General features: G+C 41.0%; 1 protein-coding gene across 3 annotated transcripts; it reads right to left on the bottom strand.

The window, feature by feature from the left end:
• Positions 1-13,388, bottom strand: LOC112215677 (GTP-binding protein REM 1). 3 transcript variants are annotated; one of them, XM_024374918.2, is made up of 6 exons: positions 13,083-13,388; positions 12,412-12,655; positions 10,942-11,275; positions 8,682-8,764; positions 2,005-2,212; positions 1-1,459 (listed from the first exon to the last, which is right to left on the bottom strand). In XM_024374918.2, the coding sequence occupies exons 2-6, from the start codon at positions 12,421-12,423 to the stop codon at positions 1,182-1,184; spliced, it is 915 nt and encodes a 304-aa protein (XP_024230686.1). In that variant the 5' UTR covers positions 12,424-12,655; positions 13,083-13,388; the 3' UTR covers positions 1-1,181. The 3 variants fall into 3 exon arrangements, with proteins under 3 accessions (XP_024230686.1, XP_024230695.1, XP_024230705.1); XM_024374927.2 differs by having other exon boundaries at positions 10,942-11,300; positions 13,083-13,387; XM_024374937.2 differs by lacking the exon at positions 12,412-12,655 and having other exon boundaries at positions 10,942-11,300.
• Positions 13,389-15,903: the final 2,515 nt, after the last annotated feature.

Raw genomic sequence — 15,903 nt, 5'->3', positions numbered from 1 at the left:
TAGCACAACTATCTCTTCCATTTATTTTATATATATATATCTCTCTTATGAAAGGTTACAAAAATGTGACAAACCTTAAAATCCAGAGCAGACAATGGTATAGTGGTAATATATTTCCTACTCCTTTATTTTCTCATAAAAATCCTTGACATTAATGTACTGTATTTACAAACTTTGTACAAAAGTGATAATACCTCTTTCAAACCCAAGCAGGACACACACACACACACACACACACACACACACACACACACATTGAAGACTCAACATTTTTCTTCTTTGGTCTCTTCAGGACCATGTCATCATACAATGGTGTTTTTTGACTGTGGTCAATCAGACCACGCCTCTTCAAAAGCATCCATTACAGTTGTATTGTTAACACCCCACTGGTCCTTCCAGCGTAGGAGGTGCTTGTAAAGGAAGGTGTGGATGGGATCATCCTTTTGGAAAGTTCACGATGGTGTTCGATTCCCAAACAAAATCGGCATTCACATGTCATTTAGCAGTCAACTGATGGGCTCATAGACAGAACAGGAGTCTTAAACCAGAGCTCTCTTGGTTGTTGTAGAATAATGTCCATTGATTCCTCCCAACACATGACTGTCTCCCATAGTGCAAAACCTGGAAATCAAATCATTAGTGACGTCTGCTTAAAAGTACCGAAGTGGGCATTGCTTTCCTCATGGCAAAAATACATCATACGGTGTGTTCAAAGCACTTTCTTTGGTAGAAAATAAAATGATTATTTCATACCTCAATAATCTTAGAAAACCTTCTCAAAGGAGACCGTAAAGGACTTCAAATGCCAGATCTATGTCTGGATACACTGGTCTAGGAATCTATTGACGTAGATGTAAGGCAAACAGTTGATAAGGTGTCTGTTTAGCAAACTCACTCTCAGCAGATGTGTGATATAGCAACAAAAAAGTCTCAATTGCCTCACATTTTCTCATCTCAATTGCTTTGAATGGCTGAAATAAATAGGAAATAACGTCCATCCCCTTTACCACTAGGGGGTTGGAGCATAGAATTAGTCTCTCTAGACAGTACAATACAGCCGTTGGTTGGTCTAAGGATTTGACCCACAAGATGGCCGCCCGAAGAATACAGCGTCAGGGCAAAGAGGAGAGTTGAAGTCTGCGACCACTGTCGGCATGAACCACTTGGTCACACAGCAACCATTACAACACGGCCAGGTCGTGGCAGGACTTGGAGCGAACCTTCAGCGCCATCTTCTTGTTGTTCTTGGCCACCAGGCGGTCCAGGAAGCGGCGGGCCTTCTTGGCGAGGCTCTCCTTGCGCTTGTAGACGGAGCGCCGGCGTTCGTTGGTTTCCTTGCTGTCTCGCCGCAGGCGGATCTGCCGGACGATGCCCTCAAAGAGCTCGTGGACGTTGTGGTGGAGCGAAGCGGATGTCTCGATGAACTTGCAGTCGAACACAACGGCGCATGCACGGCCCTCTGGGAGAGAGCAGAGCACAGAGGAAGAAGAGGTCATACGAGAGGTGATTACATGTGAGAGGGGTACGTTTGAGTCTTCATTAGTCAGGGATGTCTTTATTAGTCAGGGATCAGGTGAAACTCGTAACATAAATACATTTGATTCATTGCACCAGAATTAGCACAAGCTTATTCTCATCTGCAGAACAGGTTAAATATCAAAACATTGACCAAATCATCAAGAATTACGGTGACATTGTAAAATACAGTGTTAGTGTATGAGATGTGTGCTGTAAATTCAACTCATGGAATATTAAGGGAACAACTTATAGTATGTTGTGTGGACTGCAACATTTGATATATGATCATGTTCTGTAGTTGTAACTTTTGCTTGTTTATTTGACTATGAAGGCCACAGAAAGTGCAGTACAGACTATTGTATGCCAAACTGTTTGTCTCTTTTATAAGCAGAGTGCTGCTCATATTGTTAAATGGCTCTCATCAAGTCACTGTTCAGAAGGTGTGGAGAGACGCTTTAATGATTACATTATTAGAATCAACGTTACCTTCTACAGCCACTTCTCTGGAGCGGACCAGGTCACTTTTGTTGCCCACGAGGATGATGGGAATGTTCTCGGCCTGCCGTATGCGCCGCAGCTGGATGCGTAACTCAGAGGCACTCTCGAAGCTGCTGCGGTCCGTGATGGAGTAAACTATGACATAGGCGTTGCCCACCTGCATACAGTAGTCCTGGACCCATTTCTCATCCTCCTCCTGAGAGACACAGACAAAGAAGAGAGAGAAGTTCAACATTCACCAACAACAGCCATATTTGGGTGCTCGTCCAGGATCTGGACTTTGATGGCACCTTTTTTCCTAATACTCTATAAGAAGGGCAATTCCAACCAACTCAATGCACCAAGTACACATGTCGATCAGGAGCTCGTCTGGGGAATTCCTGTTAGTTCTCTTATATACTGCAGACAAGTCATATTTGCATGATTTTAGCTTATTCATCATTCATAATTAATTCATTAACTTCTTCGATATAGGGGGCGCTCTTTTAATTTTTGGATAAAAAAACGTTTCCGTTTTAAACAAGATATTTTGTCACAAAGATGCTCGACTATGCATATAATTGCAGCTTTGGAAAGAAAACACTCTGACGTTTCCAAAACTGCAAAGATATTATCTGTGAGTGCCACAGAACTGATGCTACAGGCGAAACCAAGATGACATTTCAAACAGGAAATGTCCCAGATTTTGAAGGCGCTGTGTTCCAATGTCTCCTTATATGGCTGTGAATGCGCCAGGAATGAGCCTACACTTTCTGTCGTTTCCCCAAGGTGTCTGCAGCATTGTGACGTATTTGTAGGCATATCATTGGAAGATTGACCATAAGAGACTACATTTACCAGGTGCCCGCTTGGTGTCCTCCGTCGAAATTATTGCGTAATCTCCAGCTGCGTGCATTTTTCCATTTGGTTCAGAGGAGAAACCAAACTGCCACGAATGATTTATCATCGAATAGATATGTGAAAAACACCTTGAGTATTGATGCTAAACAACGTTTGCCATGTTTCTGTCGATATTATGGAGTTAATTTGGAAAAAAGTTTGGCGTTGTAATGACTGAATTTTCGGTTTTTTTTCTTAGCCAAACGTGATGAACAAACCGGAACGTATTCTCCTACACAAATAATCTTTTTGGAAAAACTGAACATTTGCTATCTAACTGAGAGTCTCCTCATTGAAAACATCCAAAGTTCTTCAAAGGTAAATGATTTTATTTGAATGCTTTTCTTGTTTTTGTGAAAATGTTGCCTGCTGAATGCTAGGCTTAATGCTATGCTAGCTATCAATACTCTTACACAAATGCTTGTGTAGCTATGGTTGAAAAGCATATTTTGAAAATCTGAGATGACAGTGTTGTTAACAAAAGGCTAAGCTTGTGAGCCAATATATTTATTTCATTTCATTTGCGATTTTCATGAATAGTTAACATTGCGTTATGGTAATGAGCTTGAGGCTATGATTACGCTCCCGGATACGGGATTGCTCGATGCAAGAAGTTAACATTTGCTTCATTCATGTGACCGACCAATACTGGGTCATACATGTGACAGACAAATACCTCAAAAGGCTTCTTCTCTAAGCTGAGACATCTTTAGTTCTCAAAACAAGGGTCTGGGCGTTTTGCCAAATTGCAGATACTGATAGTGAGGATTCGTTCAGTCACTTGCATGAACACAGAAATTGGTTATTAAAAAAGCACAAACATAACATTTTCCATCACAGCTTAGACTGTTGACAACATGTAATCTATATTTCGTTTACGATGTTTATTGAAAACAAATACATTTGCACAATGAGCACAGCCATATTAGCATTGACATGAAATCAGTCAAATTACCTCAAAACAAGACATGGTATCAACAACAAGATAAATCGAGCTGAAACAAGCCACTTATGATGCCCCTGACTCTTGCTAGCAATCTGAAAAATCCAGAATCACAATAACACACTGACTTCTACCCCATGGAAGCGTGCACACCGTTTTTGTGACGTTGTCAGCTAGACCATCTATATAACACCATGTAAATGGTCCTTCCAAGTACAATCTATAAATGGTTCTACCAATAATTATTTTATAATCTAAAGGTTCTTCCTAGACGGGTTCTACCGAGAACCGTTTTATCTTTGGAATCTTTCCAGAACCCTCCATGAACGGTTCCATTCAGGCTTTATTAGCCTTAATCTTTATGACAATACATTACATATATCATAAGACCTTTCTTTGAGAGCGTAGTCATAGCCTAACACAGTGGTGTTAGGAAACTCAAGTCACATTATGCTGGCATGCAAATTGATGTGTAATTCCTATTGGAATCCAGCCAGAGTGAGGATATCCAACAATTGGAACATTTAATCACCTGCAACCTGCATTTAGAATGACTGCCAGGGTAGGAGAGATTGATAAATGAGACAACCTAAATCCTCTAATTTGGAATTACTGTCTCAGTAACGGGTGAAATAAATCCAACTACTAACATATTGGATTAGCTTGTGTAGCATAAGAGTAATTAACTAATTAATATACATGCAAAAACAGATATTTAAACAACTCTAAAAATCAACCTGCAATAGTGTATGCTGAGAAATGTGGTATTGATGGGCATGGTTTTGAGTATTCCCATATAGATACAGTTTAAAACATCACACCTATCTTTTTAAACTGATCAGATAACTCAAACTCCTGTTGATAAACATTAATGCTCAGGCCCTATTTAAAAAGGGAAAAATTACAATATAAAACTTATTCAGAGGGTTCTATGCAATGTTGAGCTGTTTTTATTGACTTGGCCAAAGCTTTTGATACGGTAGACCATTCCATTCTTGTTGGTCAAGTAAAGAGTATTGGGGTCTCTGAGGCCTGTTTTGCTAACAACCTCTCTTAAATAGTCCAATGGTTAGGTCAAAACATCTGCTGTCTCAGCTACTGCCTGTCACCAAGGGAGTACCCCAAGGCTCGATCCTAGGCCCCACGCTCTTCTCAATTTATATAAAAAAAACAGCACAGGCAGTAGGAAGCGCTCTCATCTATTTAAATGCAGATGATACTGTCTTATACTCAGCTGGCCCATCCCCGGATGTTGTGTTAAACACTCTAAAACAAAGCTTTTAGTGTCCAACAAGCCTTTTCTGCCCTTAAACTTGTTCCCGAACACCTCCAAAACAAAGGTAATGTGGTTCGGTAAGAAGAATGCCCTTCCCCTCTGAGGGTTTAGATCTTAAGGTAGTCACCTTATTCAAGTACTTGGGAGTATGGCTAGATGGTAAACTGTCCTTCTCTCAGCACATACAGTGGGGCAAAAAAGTATTTAGTCAGCCACCAATTGTGCAAGTTCTCCCACTTAAAGAGATGAGAGAGGCCTGACAGACAAAATGAGAAAAGAAATCCAGAAAATCACATTGTAGGATTTTTTATGAATTTATTTGCAAATTATGGTGGAAAATAAGTATTTGGTAACCTACAAACAAGCAAGATTTCTGGCTCTCATAGACCTGTAACTTCTTCTTTAAGAGGCTCCTCTGTCCTCTACTCGTTACCTGTATTAATGTCACCTGTTTGAACTTGTTATCAGTATAAAAGACACCTGTCCACAACCTCAAACAGTCACACTCCAAACTCCACTATGGCCAAGACCAAAGAGCTGTCAAAGGACACCAGAAACAAAATTGTAGACCTGCACCAGGCTGGGTAGACTGAATCTGAAATAGGTAAGCAGCTTGGTTTGAAGAAATCAACTGTGGGAGCAATTATTAGGAAATGGAAGACATACAAGAACACTGATAATCTCCCTCGATCTGGGGCTCCACGCAAGATCTCACCCTGTGGGGTCAAAATGATCACAAGAACGGTGAGCAAAAATCTCAGAACCACACGGGGGGACCTAGTGAATGACCTGCAGAGAGCTGGGACCAAAGTAACAAAGCCTACCATCAGTAACACACTACGCCGCCAGGGACTCAAATCCTGCAGTGCCAGACGTGTCCCCCTGCTTAAGCCAGTACATGTCCAGGCCCGTCTGAAGTTTGCTAGAGAGCATTTGGATGATCCAGAAGAAGATTGGGAGAATGTCATATGGTCAGATGAAACCAAAGTAAAAACTCAACTCGTCGTGTTTGGAGGACAAAGAATGCTGAGTTGCATCCAAAGAACACCATACCTGTGAAGCATGGGGGTGGAAACATCATGCTTTGGGGCTGTTTTTCTGCAAAGGGACCAGGACGACTGATCCGTGTAAAGGAAAGAATGAATGGGGCCATGTATCATGAGATTTTGAGTGAAAACCTCCTTCCATCAGCAAGGGCATTGAAGATAAAACGTGGCTGGGTCTTTCAGCATGACAATGATCCCAAACACACTGCCCGGGCAATGAAGGAGTGGCTTTGTAAGAAGCATTTCAAGGTGCTGGAGTGGCCTAGCCAGTCTCCAGATCTCAACCCCATAGAAAATATTTGGAGGGAGTTGAAAGTCCGTGTTGCCCAGCAACAGCCCCAAAACATCACTGCTCTAGAGGAGATCTGCATGGAGGAATGGGCCAAAATACCAGCAACAGTGTGTGAAAACCTTGTGAAGACTTACAGAAAATGTTTGACCTCTGTCATTGCCAACAAAGGGTATATAACAAAGTATTGAGATAAACTTTTGTTATTGACCAAATACTTATTTTCCACCATAATTTGCAAATAAATTCATTAAAAATCCTACAATGTGATTTTCAGGATTTTTTTTCTCTCATTTTGTCTGTCATAGTTGAAGTGTACCTATGATGAAAATTACAGGCCCCTCTCATTTTAAGTGGGAGAACTTGCACAATTGGTGGCTGACTAAATACTTTTTTGTCCCACTGTATCCAAGCTGCAGGCTAAGGTTAAATCTAGACTTGGTTTCCTCTCGTAATCGCTCCTCTTTCACCAGCTGCCAAACTAAACCTGATTAAGGTGACCATCCTACCTATGCTAGATTACCGAGATGAAATGTATAAATCGGCATGTAAAGGTGCTCTCGAGCGGCTAGATGTTCTTTACCATTCCGCCATCAGATTTGCCACCAATGCTCCTTATAGTGCACATCACTGCACGCTATACTCTGTAAACCGGCCATCTCTGTATACCTGACGCAAGACCCACTGGTTGATGCTTTTTTTTATAAAACCCTCTTAGGCCTCACTTTCCCCTATATGAGATACCTACTGCAACCCTCATTCTTCACATACAACACACGTTCTGCCAGTGACATTCTGTTCAAGGCCCCCTAATACACATCCCTGGGTCGCTCCTCTTTTCAATTCACCGCAGCTTGTGACTGGAACGAGCTACAAAAAACACTAACTTAACAGTTTTATCTCCATTTCTACATTCAAAGACTCAATCATGGACACTCTTACTGACACTTGTGGCTGCTTCACGAGATGTATTGTTTTTTCTACCTTTTTGCCCTTCGTGCTGTTGTTTGTGCCTAACAATGTTTGTACCATGTTTGTGCTGCTACAGTACCATGTTGTGCTGCTGCCGTGTTGCTACTGTGTTTTTGTCATGTTGTCTTGCTAACATGCTGTGTTGTCATGTGTTGCTGCCATGTTGTGTTGTCGTCTCAGGTCTCTATGTAGTGTTGCGGTGTCTCCCTTGTCGTGATGCGTATTTTGTCTTGTATTTTTTGTCTCCAGTCCCCACAGAAGGCCTTTTGCTCTTGGTAGGCCGTCATTGTAAATAAGAATATGTTCTTAATTGACTTGCCTAGTTGTACAAAGGTTATAAATAAAATAAATAAATGTAAAACCCTTCTTGCCTTCCAAAGAATCTGTTTTAACATCCGAAGAACCCGTTCTTCCAAAAGCGGTTCATTGGATTAAAAGGTTTGCCTTAGAAAAAAGGGTTCCAAAAGGGTTCTTTGTAATGTAGCATGTGTTTTCTGTTGTTATAATTGAATCATTAAAGCCACCTTTGATGTCAAAAATGCATTCAAAAGATAATTGAGATAAGTGATGGTCAACATTAAGTTTTAACGTCGTTATTCGAAAAAGCACTAAGCTAAGTTGATTTATATGCATTTGTGAATACAGAACTCTGGTCTCCAGGGATGGTTATTGGTCAAACATCTGACGTTCTGCTTGTAGTGACACTTGGTGCCCTTTAACACATTGAAACCACTGTCTTTATAGACATCCTTATCTCCCTATATCTCCTCTAACCCGGTACAGACAAGTCAACATGTGGCTTGGCCTGCACGCTTCACTCCCCAGCTGTAATCAATACTGGAGTAATTAAGCCCCACAGCCATCAGTGTCCCATATAGACACTCGCCTAATGCCACTGGAGCCACCACTCACTGACTCCAGCACAGCCAGGATTCGCCCCACTTCAGCTCGACTCAATGGAGTTTAGCTATAGGCACACAGTGCGAGCACATATATTTTTTCACAAAACCGAGGGAGGGGCAGGGCTTTCCCTAGGTATCATAGTTGTTTAGAATGGAGCCTTATGGTTCGGCTGGCACAAGTGGATTTGTTTCTTTGCTCTACCTGTGTTCTCAAGTTAACACTGAGTAAGATTAAGTTATATAAATTAGAAAGCTTAAAGCTTTCAGTCCTTTTTTTTTGATGTGAGACTATATCATATTCTCTACTGTGCAATGCATTTTTGTGACAAAGATGTTGATGGTTGGAGTTGTGTCATACCTGTTTCTCGTTCTCCCAGGTGTCCATGACGATGAGGGTGGTCTCCTCTCCATCTACAATCATGGTTTTCTCATAGGTGTCCTCTAAACAAACAAAACAACCAGGAAAGAGAATAGAAAATATATTATTTCCTACTGTACCTCAATAACGTTGGAAAACGTTCTAAAAGGGAGTCTAGACATTGCAACCTAGGGTAAAAATATAAATACAACTTGTTTTATTCTTGTAGATAAATTATACTTCTTACTTTATGTCAACTCCTTCAAACATATCTACAATTGGTTGCAGCCAGCAGGTGTGATGGAATTTGGTTCATCCTCTCTCTAAATATAGGCTTGTTCTTTGTGAATGGAGACCTGATGGAGACTTAAGGGTCAAAACCTTGTAGACTGCTGTCAATAAACCACATGGGAGCATAGATTTCAGTGTGCAGAATCTCTTTTTTCCTCATGCTGAATCATTTATGCCATGTCCATTTTAAGGTTATGACTTTAGAAACTGAAATATGGAGGTGTTTTATGAATTTGTTTATATTTGACATACAAGAACACTACACTTGTGTTTATCCCTACTACTGTTAAAATGTGCAATATAGCTATTACACTTCACTACCATATCATCATGACCATGGAATATAAGCTGTGGAAAACACCATTGAGCCATGTCTAGTTTAGTCTGATTAGATCATCCTAGCGAGACTAAAACACACTTTGGCCAAAAGTGAAAAGAACTTGTTACATTTTCCTTTCAACCATAGCCTTATTGTAAAAGCTGCTGCACAAGACAAGGACAAACGGCCCGTCAAAGCCTTGAGAAGTTGAGGTCTTTGAGTTGAAGTGACAATCTAGGTTTTTGATTTGATTTATTAGGATCCCCATTAGCCGACGCCAATGGTGACAGCTAGTCTTACTTGGGTCCGACACACAAAGAAAAATAAATGACAGACTAAAGACTACCATTTACATTCGTTTAAATACATTAACATGTAGTGCGCGTTTTTGCATCTATCAGTTACACATACATGTCAGTTCATACACACAAAAAGTCACATGTGGAGAGGTGTTGTGCCATGAGGTGTTGCTTTATTTTTGTTGAAACCAGGTGAGCTGTTCACTTGAGCTATATGAGATGGAAGGGAGTTCCATGCAATCATGGCTCTGTATAATACTGTACGTTTCCTTGAATTTGTTCTGGACCTGGGTATTGTGAAGGTCAGAACCTGTAAACAAGCAAACAAGTAATATGCCTACAATGGAATGTATTGTAATATCCTTGTAATGCCGTTCTTTCCTCATAAAACACTTGCCATTCACCACACCAGCTCTAAACCAACCAAGGAGTCCACTATGAAGAACAGTTAAATTGCTGTCAGTGTGACAAGCAAAGTGACCCAAAACTAAAAACAACATGACCAAGTCAGTGACAGGCTGAAAACAGGACAGCTATAGACTTTCTCCTGATGATGTCAGAGGGAGGTCTCATGAGGAGAGACTTTACCACTCTGGAGAGATAGGCGCTGCCACACACACACACACACACAGCAACCTATTTCCCTGTATATTGCAGAAACTTTTGACCAGAGCTACCCCACTAAGGGGAATAGGGTACCACTAAGGCGAATAGGGTACTATTTGGGACGCATCTTTAGCCAGTCACTCCCATCAGCCGACCCGACACGCACAAGTCATGACAGTATGAACCTCTCACAAACGAATAAAGCAAACTGTGTCTAGGCTACCGTATCAGGCATGACCTAAAAGTTTTCATTATTAATTTTGTAAATATTATGACTTTTATCCTGTCATAGTAAACACTTTCAGAGAAATTTGTGTTTCAAAAAGGACAAACTGCACAAATCACATCACTCAGCAGCACAGCTGGATGCCAAAATGCATGGGTCAATATAAGCTGCCAATCAATGCTTTGAGGTCACTCAGTACTACACATGACAGAGACAAGAGTTCAATCAATGTAGTTGTGACAGGTTAGCCAAGGTTGTTAGGGCCAGGGCAATGTCAGAGACCATTACTTTTACAGTCATTGTTGAAGAGATGCATAAAATTAATTAACTCATTGAAAACTCATTAGTGCTTAGTGTCCATAGATTTTAATTAGCAGATGAGGATGGATGATACTAATAGTTTTTTTAGGTTACTGATAAGACATTGACAAACAACTACTAAATAGTTGTGTTAATAGGCTACACACCATAAATAGCCTCATAATAATCATATTAATTGTGCTTGGTAGAAAAACCCACCTCCCGTATGGTCGTGAGCATCCTTTTCCTGAATGCCAGCAAAGATATTGGCAAGACTCGACTTTCCAACACCGTGGTCTCCTAGCAAAACAACGTGGTACAAACAATCTGCTCCTGAGCCATCCGAGTCATTATCCGAGTCATCAGATGACCAGTTGGCGCGGCAGTGGAGAGACTTGTCTCCGGGATGGTATGAGGCGGACTGGCCAAGCGGAGGGTGATGGGGGTCGGCTGGCGGGTCTCTACCTCTCGTCCCCGGCTGATGAGAGGCAGGGATAGGAGTACTTGCCCTTCTCCGCAAAGTCTCCTTGCCCTCTCTCTGTGTGTGTGTCATCTTAGCGAAAAGGCAAAGAACATCCCTTAAAAATAAGAATATGTAAAATAATCATAAGATAAAGTCCTAATTCACTAGGACATAAGAGTTAAGCTCAGGGTTATTATAGTTCTGTGTTTTTATATTCCTTTTTATTCCTATTAGTTTTGCGATTTATTTGAAATTCAGTTTCGTTTCAGTTTTCAGACCTGATTAGCTAGTTGTATTTAGTTTAAGTTGTATAAAAAATATTTTGATTTTATTTTATTTAGGTTCAGTTCTAATGTTAGGGCAAGAAAGCATGTGTGTGCCAGGAAGGGTAGCCTAGTGGTTAGAGCATTGGACTAGTAACCGGAAGGTTGCAAGTTCAAATCCCTGAGCTGACAAGGTACAAATCTGTCGTTCTGCCCCTGAACAGACAGTTAACCCACTGTTCCTAGGCCATCATTGAAAATAAGAATTTGTTCTTAACTGACTTGCCCTTGTCTGCAACTGGGGGGCAGTAAAGTGATGGGTCAGGTCATAGGTTAGGTTAGGTTATACAGTCAATCTCAATGTGACTTGGATTTGAAAGGAATAGTGCTGAGACTGATGCAAAGAAATATGGTGGAAGGAGTATCTCTCTCGCCCATGTTTACACCAATCCAATGTTTAACTTACTTAAGTAGTACATGTAATCAAGTCACTGTTAGCTGGTGATAGTGATAAGCTAGGTCTTTTTGAAACCATCTCTTAGCCACATTTACCACCCGATTTAGTAGGCTTGAAAACCCCGTCAAAAGCTTGAAAACACTATTGTAATCCCCATTACACTTTTACCCAAAGTTTAGAAAAAAAAACATAATTCATGATGGTTTTATTTAATTTTAGTTCGTTTTGGAGATAAATCGTTTGTTTAGTTGTAGTTTTTCAAACGGGTTTTTATTTTTCTTATTTCAGGTTACCAAATAGTTTTTTTTCATTATTAGTTTTCGTCTCTGTTTTCGTTTACTATAATAAACTTGGTTAGGCTAAATAATATAACAAACCACTATAATAAACAGTTTATAAACAGACACTGCTCCCGGATTAAAGATAAATTGTAAAACAAACAAAAATATCACGGCCTATGGAGTGTAAATAGCACTGAAACATAATATTGTCTGGAATTTACTCACAACTGTAGCCATGAATCTTCTAATTTTGTCCAGTATTCTCCATTGCAGAGCAAAGCACAGACTTCACCATATAGTAAAGTTTTCTCGTTTCAGGGAGCTGTGTCCGAGCTGTCATTCTGTTCTTGTACCAAGGAAAGCTTCCAATGTATCAATCAGTTTTGTTACAGTGTTCCATCAGCTATTCTATACAAGTGTAACAGTATACCCCTGGAGTCATGGCAACATCCTGCAAAGTTCCACAACCCTGTAAAAATGTAAGAGTGGAATCAGGGGTTGCTCGCTCGCCTCTCTTTTTCAATCTCCTCTCTGTATCACACAAGAAGGCATGCACACGCACGCACACACACGCACAAAGGCAGACACAAAGTTTCAGATCACCTCCTGTGATAACATGCACTGAGACGTAGTCATGGTGTAGGCTAATTCAAATCGGCTATTTTAAAAACTCGAACATCGCTAACTTTGTTGGTCAACAACTAAATCATGTACTGGGGAGGACAATCATTTCAATATGCGATGTTTTGCTTTTATAAATCCATAGCACTTCTTCTAGGAATGCTATTGCACTTCCTGTCCAAAAAGTTGTTGGCTAAATGGTGGGTGCTAATTTCCAAATGTCATATGGCGTATTTTAATTGGGCTACTTCAGTTTTCTACCTATGGATACTCACCGGTGCTGTAAATTCCGTTTAACGCATGTAGGCAATGCGCGTGCTGGGTGTTTTCAGCGGAGCGTGTCCTTTGATGATGCGCGCGTGCTTCGAATCAGCACTCATTCAATTCTCTCATTGCTGCTGCAACTTTTCCTTGTGTGAATCTACTTTAATCTCATCGAAGAACCCACCCCGACTACATGACGTAAAAGTAAGTCACTTCCTGTTCTAAACTGTTAGTTTTCTCTCTCTTTTACCACAATAATGTTTACCTCCAAGCTGCCGATATCTACTAGGGCAGGGTTTCCCAAACTTGGTCCTGGTGCCCCCCCACCTGGGTGCACGTTTTGGTTTTCCCTTAGCACTACACAGCTGATTCAAATCATCAAAGCTTGCTGATGAGTTGGTTACATTGCCCAAGCAGGACAACCACTGCTTTATATACATTTCTATATAAAATATGGGGACAGGATGTGTCTTGTCCTAAAAATCCATGTCTGTTTAGATTAGTCAAATCAAGCCCCAGTGTTGAACTCTTTATAAAGTACAAAAATATCTTCAAAGGGAGCCAAGTCTCCATTAAAAGCACCTTTACAAGTATGCTGCATAGTTTCAGTTTGAGACAATCAGTACACACACACGCACACATCTGTAAATCAGTTCTGTCCTAACACTGTGAGAGGGCAGAGTTCACACCCCTAGCCGCAGACCAGCACTCTCTACCAGGAAATTGTATTCTCTGAGGCTCTGCTGAATCTTTTCCAACTGAAACAACATAAGTAATCAGACCAGTCGGGCGTACGATGGCCAGATGAAGGCCCTACACTGTTTATAAAGCCAGCTTCTTTCCCACACTTAAGTAAATCACAGTCAGAGACTTCCCAAAAATACAGTTACAGGGTCTGAGGAGATTTGTGAAAAGAGGGTGGGTTGGAAGTGGTTACTCTCACTGCGGCACTTACTGTGGAAAGAAAAAGCAAACTATAAACATTCTAAATATTGAAAATTATTTTCTGTGGACCGGCACACTGAAGTGATAATGGGCAATAAATGAGATTCAACTGGCAGTTATAGACCATAAATTATAGCTGAATGAACCCACATCAAATGCTCATACACTACAGTGCCTTGCGAAAGTATTCGGCCCCCTGGAACTTTGCGACCTTTTGCCACATTTCAGGCTTCAAACATAAAGATATAAAACTGTATTTTTTTTGTGAAGAATCAACAACAAGTGGGGCACAATCATGAAGTGGAACGACATTTATTGGATATTTCAAACTTTTTTAACAAATCAAAAACTGAAAAATTGGGCGTGCAGTTTTTGATTTGTTAAAAAAGTTTGAAATATCCAATAAATGTCGTTCCACTTCATGATTGTGTCCCACTTGTTGTTGATTCTTCACAAAAAAAATACAGTTTTATATCTTTATGTTTGAAGCCTGAAATGTGTCAAAAGGTCGCAAAGTTCAAGGGGGCCGAATACTTTCGCAAAGGCACTGTACATGACCGAAAGTATGTGGGCACCTGCTCATCGAACATCTCATTCCAAAATCATGGATATTAATATGGAGTTGGTCCCCCCTTTGCTGCTATAACAGCCTCCACTCTTCTGGGAAGGCTTTCCACTAGATGTTGGAACATTGCTGCGGGGACTTGCTTCCATTCAGCCACAAGTATTGGTGAGGCCGGGCACTGATGTTCGGCAATTAGGCCTGGCTCGCAGTCGGCGTTCCAATTCATCCCAAAGGTGTTCGATTGGGTTGAGGTCAGGGCTCTGTGCAGGCCAGTCAAGTTCTTCCACACTGATCTCAACAAACCATTTCTATATGGACTTCACTTCGTACACAGGGGCATTGTCATGCTGAAACAGGAAAGGGCCTTCCCCAAACTGTTGCCACAAATTTGGAAGCACAGAATTGTCTAGAATGTCATTGTATGCTATAGCGTTAAGATTTCCCTTCACTGGAACTAAGGGGACTAGCGCGAACCATGAAAAACAGCCCCAGACCATTATTCCTCCTAAGGTGATCTTAGGCTTATGTGCGGCTGCTCGGCCATGGAAACCCATTTCATGAAGCTCCCGACAAACAATTCTCGCGCTGACGTTGTTTTCAGTGGCAGTTTGGAACTTGGTAGTGAGTGTTGCAACCAAGGACAGACCCATTTTACATGCTACGCACTTATGTGGCCTACCACTTCGCGGCTGAGCCGTTGTTGCTCTTAGACGTTTCCACTTTACAATAACAGCACTTACAGTTGACCGGGACAGCTCTAGCAGGGCAGAAATTTGATGAACTGACTGACTTGTTGGAAAGGTGGCATCCTATGACGGTGCCACGTTAAAAGTCATTGAGCTCTTCAGTAAGGACATTCTACTGCCAATGTTTGTCTTTGGAGATTGCATGGCTGTGTACTCATTTTTTTTTTTTTTACACCTGTCAGCATCGGGTGTGGCTGAAATAGCCAAATCCACTAATTTGAAGGAGTGTCCACATACTTTTGTATATATAGTGTATGATTCCACTCCCAAAAAAGGAGCATAAATGTTACTTTTTTGAAGTTCCTTTCTCTTTCAAAGAATATACAAATTATTTGAACCTGAACCCTGGAGGTATTTATTTGAATGTTTTACAATAGATTATTGATCCCAGTTGAGCCATATTACAATGTGGAACTAGGTTTGAGAAGATGGGCACTCAGTGTAACACACATTCTGGGGTTGCGCCTAGAAGAGCCCAACAGGTTTAAATGCAGCCAAGTGACACTAGTCTGTCACACATCTAAATGGGGAGCCGCTCCTCATGAGGGATGTTTAAGGTCATGGCCATTTCCGGGG

The sequence above is a fragment of the Oncorhynchus tshawytscha genome, linkage group LG02 (genome assembly GCF_018296145.1).
Source record: "Oncorhynchus tshawytscha isolate Ot180627B linkage group LG02, Otsh_v2.0, whole genome shotgun sequence".
In the NCBI taxonomy this organism is placed as follows: Eukaryota; Metazoa; Chordata; class Actinopteri; order Salmoniformes; family Salmonidae; genus Oncorhynchus; species Oncorhynchus tshawytscha.
The sequence above is the reverse complement of the archived record's forward strand: the minus strand, read 5'-3'. Positions and strand labels throughout refer to the sequence as shown.

Excerpts from the sequence above, each read along its gene's own strand:
- LOC112215677 (XM_024374918.2), bottom strand. Across the intron at positions 2,213-8,681 it reads CCTGGGAGAACGAGAAACAG|GAGGAGGATGAGAAATGGGT; the intron begins GTATGACACAAC and ends TGTGTCTCTCAG. Across the intron at positions 1,460-2,004 it reads CAGAGAAGTGGCTGTAGAAG|AGGGCCGTGCATGCGCCGTT; the intron begins GTAACGTTGATT and ends GCTCTCTCCCAG.